Source organism: Apteryx mantelli, unplaced genomic scaffold (assembly GCF_036417845.1).
Source record: "Apteryx mantelli isolate bAptMan1 unplaced genomic scaffold, bAptMan1.hap1 HAP1_SCAFFOLD_305, whole genome shotgun sequence".
Taxonomy (NCBI): Eukaryota; Metazoa; Chordata; class Aves; order Apterygiformes; family Apterygidae; genus Apteryx; species Apteryx mantelli.
In genome coordinates, this window is record NW_027118657.1 from 16,905 (window position 1) to 35,026 (window position 18,122).

The 18,122-nt window shown below is 66.7% G+C and overlaps 1 protein-coding gene across 1 annotated transcript; it reads right to left on the reverse strand.

The window, feature by feature from the left end:
• Nucleotides 1–2,418: 2,418 nt before the first annotated feature.
• MMP14 (matrix metallopeptidase 14) lies at nt 2,419–14,736 on the reverse strand. Its single transcript, XM_067317180.1, has 10 exons — nt 14,609–14,736; nt 12,294–12,442; nt 10,952–11,074; nt 10,551–10,858; nt 8,938–9,099; nt 7,376–7,542; nt 6,497–6,635; nt 5,355–5,505; nt 3,899–4,014; nt 2,419–2,908 (listed from the first exon to the last, which is right to left on the reverse strand). Exons 1-10 carry the CDS (start codon nt 14,693–14,695, stop codon nt 2,529–2,531), a joined length of 1,782 nt encoding a protein of 593 aa, XP_067173281.1. The 5' UTR covers nt 14,696–14,736; the 3' UTR covers nt 2,419–2,528.
• Nucleotides 14,737–18,122: the final 3,386 nt, after the last annotated feature.

The following is an 18,122-nucleotide window of genomic DNA, read 5'->3' on the forward strand; positions in this document are numbered from 1 at the left end:
AGTGCCTCCAAGTAGCCCCCAGTTCCCTCCCAGTAACTGCCAGTCCCCTCCCAGCCCCCCCAGTCGCCCCCAGTCCCTCCCAGTCCCCTCCAGTTCCCTCCCAGTAGCCCCCAGCACGGCGGCAGCTTCCTTTCCGGGCCTTTCTTTATTAATTATTATTAATTAATTATTAATTATTAACTCGTCCGTGTCCTGGGGGAGGGGGGAGGGGTCTCTCCCCTCCCGCCCCCCTCCCCCTCCCACCCCCCCCACCCCCCCCCCCGGGGGTTCGCGGAGGGCCCAGGCATCCGGGGCGGCCCCTCCCCCCCCCAAGTCCCGCCCAGCAGGATGGGGGAGGGGGGGGTCGGGCCCCTCCGAAACCCCCCCGAAAAAATCCCCGAAAACGGTAAAAAAAAAACAACCCAAATAACCCCCAAAATCCCCCCTAAAACTCCCCCCACGCCCCTATGTACAGCGGGCCCCGCCCCTCATTTGCATAGCCCCACCCACCCATCCCATTTGCATAGCTCGGTCAGCCCCGCCCCCCCTTCGTTTGCATAGGCCTCGTTTGCGTAGGCAGCCCCGCCCCCTTTCCCCCTGCCCACCTCGGCCCCGCCCCCACGCCCGGAGCCAGCCAATCGGGGGGCCTCCGCTCTACAGATGGCCCCGCCCCCTTCTGTGGTGGGAGGGGGTGGGTGGGTGGGCGGGGCTTGGGGGAGGGTCACGTGACCTGCAGCTCCTCCCCCTCCTCCTGGCCCTGCAGGGGGGGTGTGGCTCCCGCATCGGCTCCGCCCCCCCCTCCTCAAGCGGGCGGGGCTGACCTCTGACCTTTCCCAGCGAGGTCAGAGGCGGGGCCGGGGGGCGGGGTCATGACCCCTCCCCACCCCCCCCAACCTGGGCGCGCCCAGCGCGGCTCCCAGGGGGGAGGAGGAGGAGGAGGAAGGGGGCGGGGTCAGGGGGAAGCCCCGCCCACCCTCACACGTGGGTGCAGGGAGGGGGTGTGGCCCCCTCACCGGCCCCGCCCAGAGCACCATAAGGAAGGGGAGGGCGGGGCCAAGCCAGGCCCCACCCCCTGCTTTCCTGCAAAGGGGGCGCGGGGCCTCCAAGTGGGAGGGGCCTCCTGGGGGCGTGGCCTCGGGCAGGGGGCGTGGCCACCAGGAACCCAGGCAGAGCCCCCCCCGGATGCGGCAGGGGGGGGCTGCGGGTGGGAGGGGCCTCCCCAGGTGGGGGTGTGGGGGCGTGGCTTATGCAGGGGCGTGTCCCCCATTGCGGGTGTGGCTCCAGGTGGGGGCGTGGCCTCCTTGGGGGTGTGGCCATGGCCACAGTCCCCCTCCTTGGGGGGATGTGTGGCCACCTTGGGGGCGTGTCCACCCTTGTGGGTGTGGTCTCCCTGTGGGCGTGGATCCATAGGGGGCGTGTACACCCTTGTGGGTGTGGCCACCAGGCTCCCATGGGCCACCCAAGGGCTGTGGGAGGGGCCATGCCCAGGAGGGAGCAGAGCAACCACAACAGGGGGCAGCAGCCCCATCCTGGGAAGGAAGGAGGCAGGGGAAGAGGCAGGGGGGGCGTGGCCTGGGTGGTGGACGTGGCTCCATGGGGGCGTGGCCTCATCGTGGGGGCGTGGCCACCAGGTCCCCCACCTGGAGCAGAGCAACCACAAGAGGAGGCAGCCCCAGTCCAAGAAGGAAGGAGGCAGGGGAAGGGGCAGGAGGGGGGCGTGGCCTGATCTGGGGCGTGTCCTTGTGGGAGTGGCCTCCTGGGGGAGTGGCCTCCTCCGGGGGGGCGTGGCCACCAGGTCCCCCACCTGGAGCAGAGCAACCACAACAAGGGGGCAGCCCCAGTCCAAGAAGGAAGGAGGCAGGGGAAGGGGCAGGAGGGGGGCGTGGCCTTATCTGGGGCGTGTCCTTGTGGGAGTGGCCTCCGGGGTGGGCGTGGCCACCAGGTCCCCCACCTGGAGCAGAGCAACCACAACAAGGGGGCAGCCCCAGTCCAGGAAAGAAGGAGGCAGGGGAAGAGGCAGGAGGGATGGGGGCGTGGCCTTGTGGGAGTGGCCTCCTGGGGGCGTGGCCACCGGGCTTCCACCTGGAGCAAAGCAACCACAACAAGGGGGCAGCCCCAGTCCAGGAAGGAAAGAGGCAGGGGAAGGGGCAGGGGAAGGGGCAGGAAGGGGGGTGTGGCCTGTGATGTGGGCGTGTCCATTTGAGAGGTGGGCGTGTCCTTGTGGGAGTGTCCTCCTGGGGGTGTGGCCACCGGGTCCCCCACCTGGAGCAGAGCAGCCACAACAGGGGGGGCAGCAACCCCATCCCAGGAAGGAAGAGGCAGGAGGGGGGCGTGGCCTTTGTGGTGGGTGTATCCACCCTTGTGGGCGTGGCCTCCTCGTGGGGGCGTGGCCACCGGGATCCCAACCTGGAGCAGAGCAGCCACAACGGGGGAGGGGGGGGCAGTAACCCCATCGCAGGAAGGAAGGAGGCAGGGGAAGAGGCAGGAGGGGGGAGGGCGTGGCCTGGGAGGTGTGAGGGGCGTGGCTGAGGGCAGAAGGGGGGGCGTGGCTAGACGCGCGGCAGCAGGGAGCGCTGGCAGTGGAGCAGGCGCTTGGGGGGCCCGCGGCGGCGGCAGAGCAAAGCCCCGACCGCCAGCCCCCCGGCTGCCAACACCAACGCCAGGGGCAGGGCCACGGCGCCCGGCCCGGACCCCACCTCGATGACGATGACCTCGGTGTCCCCACCGCCGCCACCGCCACCGCCCGGCAGTGGGGTGACGTCCCCGTCGTCCCCGCCGCCGTGGGGCTCGTCGTCGTCGCCGCCGCCCCCCCGGCGGCCCCCGCAGCCCAGCCAGTCCCGCAGCACCGATTTGGGGTAACCCGGGGCCACCCGCAGCTGCTGGTTGTCGAACTGCCAGTAGCGGCCGCCCTTGTAGAAGTAGGTGAAGGCTGTGGGGTGGGATGTGGGGTGGGACGTGCGGTGGGGTGGAGGTGTGTGGGGGGGACGGGGGTATGGAGGGATGTGGGGGGATGTGGGGGTCGTGGAGTGCGTGGGGGTCACAGGGACATGGGGGTCGTGGGGACATGGGGGACATGGAGGACATGGGGGTATGGAGGGAGGTGGGGAGGACATGGGGACATGGGGTGGACATGGGGTTCATGGAGGACATGGGGGTCATGAAGGACATGGGGGTCATGGAGGACATGGGGACACGGAGGGATGTGGTAGGACATGGAGGACATGAGGACATGGGGGTCATGGAGGACATGGGGACACGGAGGGATGTGGTAGGACATGGGGGGTCATGGAGGACATGGGGACACGGAGGGATGTGGTAGGACATGGGGGTCATGGAGGACATGGGGACACGGAGGGATGTGGTAGGACATGGGGGGTCATGGAGGACATGGGGACACGGAGGGAGGTGGTAGGACATGGGGATCATGGAGGACATGGGGACACGGAGGGAGGTGGTAGGACATGGGGATCATGGAGGACATGGGGACACGGAGGGAGGTGGTAGGACATGGGGATCATGGAGGACATGGGGACATGGAGGGAGGTGGTAGGACATGGGGGGTCATGGAGGACATGGGGACACGGAGGGAGGTGGTAGGACATGGGGGGTCATGGAGGACATGGGGACACGGAGGGATGTGGTAGGACATGGGGGTCATGAAGGACATGGGGGTCATGGAGGACATGGGGACATGGGGGACATGGACATGGAGGGACAGAGAAGAAGAAGGACATGGGGGGACATGGAGGGACATGGGGGGACACGGGGGCAGGGAGAGAAGAGAGATGCCGGTTAGGACCCAGCGTTGTCCCCCCAATGTCCCCCCACGTCCACCACGTCCCTGATGCCCCCCCGTGCCCACGTCCCCCCCCCCATGTCCCTGATGTCCCCCACGTCCCCTCCACCCCGCGTCCCTCACCGTCGTCGGAGCCCATGAAGGCGCCGCGGGGGGACTCGGGGACGCCGCCCCACACCTCGATGCCCTTGGGGTAGTCGGGGTCCACGGAGCGGGTGTCCTCGTTGAAGCGGTAGTACCTGCCGCGACGCGACGTCACCCGGGGCGCCGTGACGTCACCCGAGGCGCCGTGACGTCACCCGGGGGCGCGAGGACGGGGACATCACCCAGGACATGGGGATGGGGGTGTCGTGTGGGACATGGGGATGGGGAACGTCACGTAGGACACGGGGGCGGGGAGGTGCCACCAGGCTCTGGGGACCCTGGGGAGGTGGCAGGAGGCCCTGGTTGACCCAGGAAGGTGGCAGGAGACCCAGGTTGACCCAGGAAGGTGGCAGGGAGTTGGCAGGAGGTGGCAGGAGGTGACGGGGAGGTGGCAGGAGGTCCTGGTTGACCCAGGAAGGTGGCAGAAAGGTGGCGGGGAGGTGACAGGGAGGTGGCAGGAGACCCAAGTTGACCCAGGAAGGTGGCAGGGAGGTGGCAGGAGGTGGCAGGAGGTGACGGGGAGGTGGCAGGAGGTCCTGGTTGACCCAGGAAGGTGGCAGGAGGCCCCAGTTGAACCAGGAAGGTGGCAGGGAGGTGGCAGGAGGTGGCAGAAGGTCCTGATTGATCCAGGAAGGTGGCAGGGAGGTGGCAGGGAGGTGGCAGGAGGTGGCAGGAGGTCCTGATTGACCCAGCAAGGTGGCAGAAAGGTGGCAGGGAGGTGGCAGGAGGTCCTGGTTGACCCAGGAAGGTGGCAGGGAGTTGGCAGGAGGTGGCAGGAGGTCCTGGTTGACCCAGGAAGGTGGCAAGGAGGTGGCAGGAGGTGGCAGGGGGTGAGAGGGAGGTGGCAGGAGGTCCTGGTTGACCCAGGAAGGTGGCAGGGAGGTGGCAGGAGGCCCCAGGTGACCCAGGAAGTTGGCAGGGAGGTGGCAGGAGGTGGCAGGAGGTCTTGATTGACCCAGGAAGGTGGCAGGGAGGTGGCAGGAGGCCCCAGGTGACCCAGGAAGTTGGCAGGGAGGTGGCAGGAGGTGGCAGGAGGTCTTGATTGACCCAGGAAGGTGGCAGGGAGGTGGCAGGAGGTGGCAGGAGGTCCTGGTTGACCCAGGAAGGTGGCAGGGAGTTGGCAGGAGGTGGCAGGGAGGTGGCAGGAGGTCTTGATTGACCCAGGAAGGTGGCAGGGAGGTGGCAGGAGGTGGCAGGAGGTCCTGATTGACCCAGCAAGGTGGCAGGGAGGTGGCAGGAGGTGGCAGGAGGTCCTGATTGACCCAGGAAGGTGGCAGGGAGGTGGCAGGAGGTCTTGATTGACCCAGGAAGGTGGCAGGGAGGTGGCAGGAGGTGGCAGGAGGTCCTGATTGACCCAGGAAGGTGGCAGGGAGGTGGCAGGAGGTGGCAGGAGGTGGCAGGGAGGTGGCAGGGAGGTGACGGGGAGGCCACCTACTTGTTGCCGCGGAAGAAGTAGGTCTTGCCGCTGGGCAGCCAGAGGAGGGCGGCGTCGATGCGGTCGGTGGGGACGCCCCGGCCCAGCTCGCGCAGCGGCCGCGGGTAGCCGGGCTCCAGCGCCGCCTCGTCGAACACCCAGTGCCTGTCCCCTGCGCCCGCCCGCGTCACCGGCGAGGGGACGGGCCACCCCCCCCCCCCACCACCACCGCCACCACCCTCAGGTGGCCCCAGCTGGCTGCCCGTCATGGTGGCCCCAGCACCGTGTCCCCAGCACCATCCCGTGGTCCTGGCCTCACGTTCTTCATCGCTGTGTCCTCACCCCTGTGTCCCCGACACTGTCCCCACGTCCCCATCTCCATGTCCTTGGTCCCTTCCCCATGTCTTCGTCCCCATGTCCCCATGCCCACGTCCCCATCTCCATGGCCTTGGTCCCTTCCCCATGTCCTCATCCCCATCCCCATATCTCCATCCCCATGTCCCCACCTTCATCCCCATGTCCCCCTCCCCATGACCCCATCCCCATGTCTCCATCCCCAGCTCCCCATCTCCATGTCCTTGGTCCCTTCCCCATGTCCCCACCTCCATCCCCATGTCCCCATCCCCATGTCTCCATCTCCATGTCCTTGGTCCCTTCCCCACGACCTCGTCCCCATCTCCATATCTCCATCCCCATGTCCCCATCTCCATGTCCTTGTTCCCTTCCTCATGTCCCCATCTCCATCCCCATGTCCCCACCTTCATCCCCATGTCCCCCTCCCCATGACCCCATCCCCATGTCTCCATCTCCATGTCCTTGGTCCCTTCCCCATGTCCCCATCTCCATCCCCATGTTCTTACCTTCATCCCCATGTCTCCATCAGCACATCTCCATCCCCATGTCCCCCTCCACACGTCCCCATCTCCAGCCCCATGTCCCCCTCCCCATGACCCCATTCCCCATGTCCCCACCTCCATGTCCTTGGTCCCTTCCCCATGTCCCCATCTCCATGTCTCCATCCCCAAGTCCCCATCTCCAGCCCCACGTCCCCATCTCCATCCACGTCCCCATGTCTCCAGCCCCATGACCTCATCCTCCCGTCTCCATCCCCACAGCCCCATCCCCGTCCCCGCGTCCCGCGTCCCCCACGTCCCCGCCGGTACCTTTGAAGAAGACGAACTTGCCGTCCTTCCTCTCGTAGGCGGTGCTGATGCTGCCCGGGAGCCCCACCCAGAAGTGCCCGATGGGCAGCGGGTAGCCGTCCATCACCCGCCGGTCCCGCACGCGCCAGAACCACCGCTCCTGCCACCGCCGCGCGGACGTCACCGTCGCCGCCACCGCCACGGGGACGGACGGACGGACGGGGACGGCGCCGGCCCCACCACCGCCCCAAGGAGGCCGGGGATGTCCCCATCCCTGTCCCGGGGATGCCCCTGTCCCCATCTCCATCCCCATGTTCCCATCTCCATCCACGTCCCTATCTCCATCCCCATGTGTCCATCCCCATGTCCCCATCTCCATCCCCACGTCCTCATCTCCATGTCCCCATCTCCATCCCCATGTCCCCATCTCCATCCCCACGTCCTCATCCCCATGTCACCATCTCCATCCCCATGTCCTCATCTCCATGGCTCTGTCCCCATGTCCCCGTCCCCCTTCCCATGTCCTTATCCCCATGTTCCCATCTCCATCCACGTCCCTATCTCCATCCCCATGTCCCCATCTCCATGTCCCCATGTCTCCATCCCCATCTCCATCCCCATGTCCCCATCTCCATGGCTCCGTCCCCATGTCCCCATCCCCCTTCCCACGTCCTCATCCCCATGTCCCCATCTCCATCCCCATGTCCCCATCCCCCTTCCCACATCCTCATCCCCATGTCCCCATCTCCATGTCCCCATCTCCAGCCCCATGTCCTCATCCCCACTTCCCCATCTCCGTCCCCATCTCCATCCCCACGTCCCCATCTCCATGTCCCCATCCCCATGTCCCCAACCCCATGTCCCTGTCCCTGTCCCCGTGTCCCTCCCGCCCCACCCCACCTTGAAGACGAACATCTCCCCGCGGAGCATGGCGATGGTGTCGAAGTTGCCATCGCAGATGCGGGGGCCGTAGGGGGGCCCGGGGGGCCGGTCGGGGCCGTGGGGCCGGGCCGTGGTGCGGGGGTGACCTGGGGGTGCCCGGCTGGGCCCTGTCCCCGTCCCGCTGCCTGCGGGGACACCGGCAGCACCCGGGGTTGGCAGGGGGACACGGGGTGCCGGGACGTCACCGGAGCACAGTGACGGGGTCCGGGAGAGGGACGCGGGGGCAAGGATGCCGTTGGGGACGTGGTGGGACGTGGTGGGACGGGGATGGGGAGAAGGTCACAGGGACGGGGACAGGGATACTGGGATGGGGACAAGGATACTGGGATGGGGACAGGGATACTGGGACGGGGACAAGGATACTGGGACAGGGACAGGGACACTGGGATGGGGACAAGGATATTGGGATGGGAGCAAGGACACCAGGATGGGGACAAGGACACTGGGAGAGGGACAGGGATACTGGGACAGGAACAAGGACACCAGGATGGGGGCAAGGATGTTGGGATGGGGACAAGGATACTGGGACAGGGACAAGGATATTGGGATGGGGAGAAGGACACCAGGATGGGGACAAGGACACCAGGACAGGGATACTGGGACGGGGACAGGGATACTGGGACGGGGACAAGGATACTGGGATGGGAACAAGGACACCAGGATGGGGACAAGGACACCAGGACAGGGATACTGGGACGGGGACAGGGATACTGGGACGGGGACAAGGGTGGTGGGATGGGGACAAGGACACCAGGATGGGGACAAGGATACTGGGATGGGGACAGGGATACTGGGATGAGGACAAGGATATTGGGATGGGGAGAAGGACACCAGGATGGGGACAAGGATACTGGGATGGGGACAGGGATACTGGGATGAGGACAAGGATATTGGGATGGGGAGAAGGACACCAGGATGGGGACAAGGATATTGGGAGGGGACAAGGATACTGGGACGGGGACAAGGATATTGGGATTGGGACAAGGATATTGGGATGGGAACAAGGACACCAGGATGGGGACAAGGATACTGCGATGGGAACAAGGAAACTGGGATGGGGACAAGGACACCAAGATGGGGACAGGGATACTGGGATGGGGACAAGGATACTGGGACAGGGACAAGGACACCAGGATGGGGACAAGGATACTGGGATGGTGACAGGGACACTGGGATGGGAACAAGGACACCAGGATGGGGACAAGGATACTGGGACAGGGACAGGGATACTGGGACGGGGACAAGGATACTGGGACAGGGACAAGGACACCAGGAGGGGCACAGGGATACTGGGACGGGGACAAGGATACTGGGACAGGGACAAGGACATGGGGACGGGGACAGGGACACCAGGACGGGAACGAGGACACCAAGGATGAGGCCGTGGGGACGGAGAAAGGGACATGGGGACTCGATTATGGAGGCAGGGAGACGGGGACAGGGATGGCGACCGGTTAGGGGGACAAGGATGGGGAGGGGACCGCGGGGACGGGGACGTTGGGGACATGGGGGGGCCGGACCGTAGAGCTGCTGGATGCCGCGGCGGTCGTCGTCGGGCAGGACGAAGGCCTCCGTGTCCATCCACTGGTAGAAGGGGGCCATGATGGCCGAGGGGTCGCTGGAGTGCTCCAGCCCCAGCGCGTGGCCCAGCTCGTGCACCGCCACCAGGAAGAGGTCGTTGCCTGTCGGGGGGGGACTCGGGGGTCACCGGGGTCCGGGGAGGGGACGCGGGGGGTGGGACGGGGTGACAGGAGGGCCCTGTGGACCCGATTGGGCCGAGGACACCTCTACGTCCCCGACTGGGCCGAGGATGGTCCAGGATTGGGCCGAGGAAGGTCCCAAGTCCCCGATTGGGCCGAGGATGGTCCAGAATTGGGCCAAGGACTGTCCCATGTCCCCGATTGGGCCGAGGACACCTCTACATCCCCGATTGGGCCGAGGATGGCCAGGATTGGGACGAGAACACTTCTATGTCCCGGATTGGGCTGAGGATGACCAGGATTGGGCCGAGGACACCTCTACGTCCCCGATTGGGCCAAGGACGGCCGGGATTGGGCCGAGGACACCGCTATGTACCTGACTGGGCCAAGGACAACCCAGATTGGGCCAAGGACACCTCTACGTCCCCAGTTGGGCCAAGAACAGCCAGGATTGGGCCGAGGACACCTCTACGTCCCTGATAGGGCCAAGGACAGCCCAGATTGGGCCGAGGACACCTCTACATCCCTGATTGGGCCAAGAACGGCCCAGGATTGGGCCAAGGACACCTCTATGTCCCCAATTGGGCCAAGGATGGCCCAGATTGGGCCGAGGATGGTCCAGAATTGGCCCGAGGATGGTCCCATGTCCATGATTGGGCCAAGGACACCGCTATGTCCCTGATTGGGCCAAGGACAGCCCAGATTGGGCCGAGGACACCTCTATGTCCCCGATTGGGCCAAGAACAACCCAGGATTGGGCCGAGGACACTGCTATGGACCTCATTGGACTAAGGACAGCTGAGATTGGGCCGAGGACACCTCCATGTCCCCAGTTGGGCCAAGGACAGCCCAGGATTGGGCCAAGGACACCTTTACGTCCCTGATTGGGCCAAGGATGGCCCAGATTGGGGCTGAGGATGGTCCAGAATTGGGCCGAGGATGGTCCCATGTCCCCGATTGGGCCAAGAACAGCCAGGATTGGGCCGAGGACACTGCTATGGACCTCATTGGACTGAGGACAGCTGAGATTGGGCCGAGGACACCTCCATGTCCCCAATTGGGCCAAGGACAGCCCAGGATTGGGCTGAGGACACCTCTATGTCCCTGATTGGGCTAAGAACAGCCCGTGATTGGGCCAAGGACACCTCTACGTCCCCGATTGGGCCAAGGATGGCTGGGATTGGGCCGAGGACACCTCCATGTCCCCGATTGGTACGAGAACAACCAAGGATTGGGCCGAGGATGTCTCTGACTGGGCCAAGGATGGCCCAGATTGGGTTGAGGACACCTCTACATCCCCAGTTGGGCCAAGGACAGCCAGAATTGGGCCGAGGACGTCTCTATGTCCCCAATTGGGCCAAGGACAGCCAGGATTGGGCTGAGGACACCTCTACGTCCCCTCCGTCCCCTCCCCGGGCCGCCCCCCCGCTCACCGCTGAGGTCGTCGTTGCGGGCGGTCCAGGGCTCGGCGCCGTCGAAGTGGGTGTCGCCGCCGATGTGGGGCCCGGGGAAGTAGGCGTGGGCCAGGAAGCCGCCCTCGCCGTCGAAGGGGGTGCTGTCGCCGTGGAAGCCCTCGGCGAAGAAGATCATGATGTCCGCCTGCGGGGCCCGGCCCTGCCGCACCTCCCCGTAGGGCACCTCCCGGAAGCGCAGCGGGGTCACCGCGGCCCACACCGCGAAGGCCCGCCGGATGGCCCCGAACGTGCCGGCCTCCCCCACCTTCGGCGTGTAGTTCTGGATGCTGCCGGTGGTGGAGACCCCCCGCCGTGAGTACCACGTCCTCGACCCGGCCCGGCCCGGCCCCACCCCACGCCCCGGCCGCCCGTGGCCTCACCAGAAGGTGATCTCCTGGTGCTCCCACTTCATGCCCTGGATGGCGTAGCGCCGGCGCCGCACGTTGGCCTTGATCTCCGCCCCGAACTTATCCGGGACGCCGCAGCGGGGACGTCGCATGGCCCTGGCGGTCGGGGGGGGGGGGTGTTGGGGGGGGGGCTCAGAGCAGGGTACGACCCCTTCCACCCCCACCCCGACCCAGCCCGGGGGTGGTGTCGGCCCCAACGGGGACATTGGGGAGGGTTGGAGGTCCTAGAAACCTGGTTGGAGGACCTAGAACCCCAGTGGGAGGACCTAGAACCCCAGCTGGAGGACCCTGAGACGCAGCTGGAGGACCTAGAACCCCAGCTGGAGGACCTAGAGCCCAGACATCCTCCATCATGGAGGACCTAGAACCCAAAGAGCCTTGGCGGTGGTTGGAGGACTGACAACCCCACCGTGGTTGGGGATGGTTGGAGGATTTGCGCCCCCCCCCCCCCCACTACTGCTGGAGATGGTGGGAGGACTGACAACCCCACTTCTGTCGGTGGTGGTTGGAGGACCCACAACCCCACTTGCCATCGGTGGTGATTGGAGGACTTAAGCCCCCACTTCCGTCGGGGATGGTTGGAGGACCTACAGCCCTACCGCTCTGGGTGGTGCTTGGAGGACCTCCAACCCCACTTCCATGGGGGATGGCTGGAGGACCTCCAACCCCACTGCTGTTTGCGGTGCTTGGAGGACCTACACCCCCACTTCTATGGGTGCTTGGAAGCACCTACAACCCCACTTCCATCAGGGATGGCTGAAGGACCTCCAACCCCACTGCCACTCATGGTGCTTGGAGGACCTTCACCCCCCACTTATATGGGTGCTTGAAGAACCTACAACCCCACTCCCATCAGTGGTTCTTGGAGGACGTCCGACGCCACTTCCATGGGGGATGGCTGGAGGACCTCCAACCCCACATCCATTGGTGGTTCTCGGAGAACCTCCAACCCCAAATCTATTCTTGGAGGACCTCCAACCCCACATCCATCCGTGGTTCTCAGAGGACCTCCAACCCCACCTCCATGGGGGACGGCTGGAGGACCTCCAACCTCACATCTATTGGTGGTTCTTGGAGGGCCTAGACCCTCCCAATTCTATGGGTGCTTGGAGGACCTCCAACCCCACTTCCATGGGGGATGTCTGGAGGACCTCCAACCCCACATCCATCCGTGGTTCTCAGAGAACCTCCAACCCCACTTCCATGGGGAAATCTGGAGGACCTCCAACCCCACTTCCATGGGGGGGCTTCCCGAGGGACCCTCTGCCCCCCGGGACCAGCCCGGACGCCCCGCACGGGCGCAGCGGGGACTCACTTGAGGGTGTCGGGGTCGGCGGTGCCGGTGACGGCGAGCCCGTAGAAGCGCTGCATGGCGGCGAGGGCGGCCGAGAGCGACTGGGGCGAGCGCTGCGTGTGGGTGCGCAGGTCGCCGGGGGGCAGGTAGCCGTATTGCTGCAGCCAGGCCTGCGGCCGCGGGGGCAGGAACGGGACGCGGCGTCGGCATCGTCGGGTCCGTCCGTCCCCACATCCGCGTTCCCGAATTATCCCCTCCCCGCGGCCGCAAACCGCCTCCCGGGATGGCAACCGGCAATTACCGCCCCCGCGCGCGTCCCGTGACCGCTCTCCCCCCCCTTTCTTCGTCCCTCTCCCTCCTCCTCCTCTTCCCCGTGACTCGTCCGTCTGTCCCACCTCCCCCATTCCCGATCCCCCCCCCGCCTTTCCCCATTTCCCGGTCCCAGGTCGCGGTTGGGTTCCCGGGGACGCCGGGGCCCCCTCTGGTCTTGGCCCGGACGCCTGGGCCCCCCCTCGCCGGCAGAGGGAGGGAGGGAGGGAGGGAGGCGGCTTGGCAGAGGGAGGGATGGAAAGTTGGACGGAGGGAGGAGGGAGGGGGGGAGCGGGGGAGGGAGGGGGGTGGGGAGGGACGGACGGACGGATGGATGGATGGATGGAGGGACAGATGGAGAGATGGATGGACGGAGGAATGGATGGACAGATGGGCAGAGGCATGGAGGGACAGATGGAGGGACAGATGGAGAGATGGATGGAGAGATGGATGGAGACATGGAGAGATGGATGGAGGAATGGATGGAGGAATGGATGAAGAGATGGGTGGACAGAGGGATGGATGGAGAGATGGATGGAGAGATGGTTGGAGGAATAGAGGGATGGATGGAGGCATGGAGGAACAGATGGAGAGATGGACAGAGCGATGGACAGAGAGCTGGATGGAGGAATAGATGGACACAGAGATGGGGGAACGGATGGAGGAATGGGCAGAAGGATGGATGGACAGAGGGATGGAGGAGTAGATGGAGAGATGGACGGAAGGATGGATGGAGGAACAGATGGACGGAGGCATGGAGGGATGGATGGAGAGATGGACAGAGAGCTGGACAGAGGAATAGACGGACAGATGGACGGAGAGATGGGGGATGAGATGGAGAGATGGACGCAGGGACGGAGGGATGGATCGAGGGACAGACAGAGAGATGGAGGGATGGACGACGGGATGGACGGAGGGGTGCCGAGACATCCGGAGAGCGGGACAGACAGAAGGACGGACGGAGACGGGTGGAGGAATTTCCCCCCCCCCCTCCTCCTCCTCCTCCGGCATCCGGAAGAGCGAAAGACGGGAAAAACGGAGGAGTGCGGGGGGGGGGAGGGGAGGGCCTGGAAAAAGCCCGGGCGGAGGAAGAGGAAGGAGGGAAGGGGGAAACGTGGCCGGCGGAGGAGTGCGGGGCGGGGGGGGGGGGAAGGCGGGAACAAAGGAAGGGACGAGCTGGCGGGGCGGCCCGGACGCCTGGGCCCCTCGGAGGGGTCGCCCGTCCCGGACGCCTGGGCCCCCTGGTTGGGGGTGGTGTGTGTGTGGGGGGGAAACGAGGGATCCCCGGACGCCTGGGCCCCCCGGAGGGCTCCGAGTTCCCCTCCGCCCTCAACCCCGGACGCCTGGGCCCCTCTGAGGAGTGTCCCGTCCCGGACTCCTGGGCCCCCTGGTTGGGGGTTAAGGGGGGAAACGAGGGATCCCCGGACGCCTGGGCCCCTCGGAGAACTCCGATTCCCCCAGCCCGGACGCCTGGGTCCCGCTGAGGAGTTTAGGGCCACCCGGACTCCTGGGTCCACTCGGGGATCGGGTCTGCCCGGACGCCTGGGCCCCCCCGACAGCCCAGAGGCCCCCGGACGCCTGGGTCCCTCCCGCCGAGGGCTCAGAGTCCCACTCGGACACCTGGGTCCGCTCGGGGATCAGATCTGCCCGGACACCTGGGCCCCCTCGAGGGCTCAGAGTCCACCCGGACTCCTGGGTCCGCTCGGGGATCAGGGCTGTCCGGACGCCTGGGCCCCCCGAGAGAGGGCTGAAGTCCCCGAACTCCTGGGCCCCCCCAGGAGGGGGCTGAAACCCCCGGACGCCTGGGCCCCTCGGGAGGGGGGTTGCAGCCCCCGGACGCCTGGGCCCCCCGAGAGCGGGCTGAAGTCCCCGGACGCCTGGGCCCCCCCAGGAAGGGGCTGAAACCCCCGGACACCTGGGCCCCCCCAGGAGGGGGCTGAAGCTCCCGAACTCCTGGGCCCCCTGGGAGGGGGTTGAAACCCCCGGACGCCTGGGCCCCTCGGGGGAGGGGGGGGGGCGGGTCTCACCTCGGGGCTGAAGCGGGGCTGGGGGGCGGCGGGCGGCGGCAGGGCGCCGAGCAGCAACGGCAGCAGCAGCGGCGCCGTCGGGGACATGGTGGCGGGGCCGCGGCCGCTGCTCTGGACGGCGCCGGGCGGCGCCGGGCGAAGGCACCGGGGGGGCGGCGCCGTCGGGGGGGGGGGTGAGGGGGGGGCGCCCCTGCTGGCCGCGGGCGGCGCTGCACTGAGGGGAGGGCGGAGGGGGGGGGCAGGACGCCTGGGTCCCTCCAACAAGGGGGATTGGCCCGGACGCCTGGGCCCCTCGATGATGGGGTGTCCCGGACGCCTGGGCCCCTTCCTGATGATGGGGTGTCCCAGACACTTGGGTTGTCCATGGAGGGGGGGTGTCCCGGACGCCTGGGTCCCCTCGATGGGTGACTGGCCCGGATGCCTGGGCCCCTCCAACAACGGGGCATCCCGGACGCCTGGGCCCCCTCCTCCGTGGGGTTGGAGCTATCCCGGACACCTGGGCCCCCGCAACAAGGGGGTGTCGCAGACACCTGGGTCCCTGGGGGGTTGGGGGTGGGGGGTGGGTTATGGGGGTCTCCCGGACGCCTGGGCCCCCCGGTGTGTGTTTGGGGGGGGGGGGACGGGGTGGCCAGACGGGTGGGGGAGGGGCGGCAGGATGTGGCTCCGTCGGGCCCCGCTCAGCACTTTTCCCCTCCCGCTGACTCAGCGCCCGGCCCCGCCGCAGGCGAGCCCAGGCGTCCGGGGGACCCGACGTCACCCCCCCCTCCCTCCCCCCCCCCCGGCGGCGCCGACCCACGGGCCACACTGTCCTCAAGGGACCCAGGCGTCCGGGAGGGGGCCCAGGCGTCCGGGAGTGTCTGCCTCATAAGCCCCACTGACCCCTTCCAAGGGGCCCAGGTGTCCGGGGAAGGGACCCAGGCATCCGGGAGGGGGCCCAGGTGTCCAGGAGCCTCTGCCCCATAGCCCCTTTCCAAGGGGCCCAGGCGTCCGGGATCCTCTGCCCCATAGGCCCCCACTGTCCCTCTCCAAGGGACCCAGGCATCTGGGAGGGGGCCCAGGTGTCCGGGTGCTTCTGCCCCATCAGCCCCACTGACCCCTTCCAAGGGGCCCAGGCGTCTGGGAGCCTCTGCCCCACGGGGGCACAGCTCAGGGGGTGGAGCTAAGGGCCTGGGGGCAGGGCTAGCAGGGAAGGGGTGTGGCCAGGCAGCAGGGGCGGGGCTAAGGAGATCCTCCCCAGGGAGGTCACGAGAAGGGGGCGGGTCCCGGGTGGGTGTGGAGGGGTGGAACATTTTGGGCGAAAACACGGTCATGTGGGCAGTCAAAAAAACCCCAAAACAATCCCAGAATTCCCCTTAAAGGGGCCGCCGCGGCTTTGCCTTTAAGGCATTTTCTGCCGGCAGTAAATAATAACAACCGGGGGGGGGGGCGGGAACAGCGCACTGTCCCTTTAAGGTGAGCGGCGGGGGTGGGTGTTTGGCCCCGCCCCCTGGCGGTGACGTGGCATGTGTGGAGGGGGGCGGGGCCTGGAACCGGGGGGCGGGGCCTGGCGGTGGAGGCGGCCAGAAGGTGGCGCTGGGGGAGCTGGGGGGAACTGGTGGGGACTGGGGGAAAGGGGTGGGGCTCCCTATGCAAATGAGGTGGCTTTATGCAAATAGTCTGGAACGTGGCATCACATGCAAATGAGGGGCGTGGCTTCATATGCAAACGAGGCCGGGGCAAGCAACCAGGGGACACCTCAGACCATTGCATGCAAATGAGGGGGTGGTGCCCATGCAAATGAAGGGGGCGGGGCTCCCATGCAAATGAGGCAGGGGCCACCACCGTGGCTGCTGGGGTGGGGCCTGGCATGCAAATGAGCCCCCCCTCCCCAGTGCCAGCTAGGGGCGCAACCTGACATGCTGGGGGGGGGGGCGTGGCTATGCACCCGAGGGGGCGTGTCCCGGGGGCGTGGCTATGCAAATGAGGTGGGCAGGGCAGAGAGCTGCTGGGGGTGGGGGGAAGGCACGGTGGGGGCGTGGCTAGGTAGAAGGGGCGTGGCTAGGCAACAGAGGGCGGGCGTCCTGATTGGTGGAGGGGGCGTGGCTATGCAGATGAGGGAGGGGCATTCTGCAGCTGCGCAGGGCAGAGAGCTGCTTGGGGGAGGAGGCACGGTGGGGGCGTGGCTACACAGAGGGGGCGTGGCTAGAGAACAGAGGGCGGGCGTCCTGATTGGTGGAGGGGGGCGTGGCTATGCAGATGAGGCCGGTTCCATCCCCATCAGGGCAGTGCAGCGCAGAGGACTGGGGGTGTGTGTGTGCATGGTGGGGGCGTGGCTAAGCAGACTGGGGGGCGTGTCCTAGCTGGCTGGGGGGCGTGGCCATGCAGATGAGGGTCGTTCCCCCCGCGGTGAGGAAGCCCCCTCTGCCCACCCCCATGTCCCCCACCATGGGACCCCCCCCCCTGTGTCCCCTATCTCCCCATGGGACCCCCGTGTCCCCTCCCCACAGGACCACGTCCTGCCCCACAGGAGACCCCCCCCAATGTCCCTTGTCCCCCCCCCCCCGTGCCGGCCGCCTCGTCAAGCGGCGCTCCAAGTCCTGCAACGAGCTCTCCATCCTCTGAGACGCGCTGGCCCTTTAAGGTGTGGGTGGGCGTGGGTGTGTGTGTGGGCGTGGCATTGCCCTTTTAAGAGTGGTGGGTCCTAGCGTTGCCCCCTTTAAGAGCTGGGTGGTGCTGCCCCTTTAAGAGGCCGGTGGGCCCACACCTCCCAAGAGTTGGGGGGCACCCACCCCTTTTAAGAATGGGGGGGGTGTTGCCCCTTTAAGAGCCACGTGGCGCTGCCCCTTTAAGAGCAGGGCGACCCCCCCCCCCCCTTTAAGAACCTGCCCCTTTAAGAGCCGCCGACTCCGGCTGGCACCGCCCCTTTAAGGCAGCTTCGCCTTTAAGCTTTAAAGGCGCGGCGACCACCGGCCGCTTTTCTGTCCCCCCCCACTGTTTTTTGCACCCCTCTCCCCGGTTATTTTTGTCCTCCTGTCCGCGCCTCCCCTTTAAGCAGCGCTTAAAGGCACAGGCCCCCTGAGGCGGTGCTTCCGCTCGCCCCTTTAAGGGCTCGTTTTTTTTTTTATCCGGAGGACACGTGCCGGTTTTACCCCCCCACCCACGGCCACGCTTCGCCCTTCCTCCTCCTCCTCACCTTTAAGAGCGCGTCGAAGCCCCTTCCCCTTTAAGGACGGGGCCGTGTTGCCCCATCTGCCGGCGATTTAGGAGCAGCTTTATTTGCCCTCCTGACACTAAACGGGAGCGTCTTAAAGTCACCAACTTAAAGGCGGTTCCTAGGGGGAAGCTGCCTCCTCCCCTTTAAGGGCCCAGGATTGAAGCGCTTCCCCTTTAAGGAGGCCCTTAAAGGCGCAGGCGCCTCTTTGCTGCGCCCAGCTCCCGCCCCTTTAAGCCCCCTCTTAAAGGGGCAGCGCAGCCGCTTCGAGGCGCCGGCGGCCATCTTGGTGTGTGGGGGGGCATGGCCTCCCGCCCTCCAATA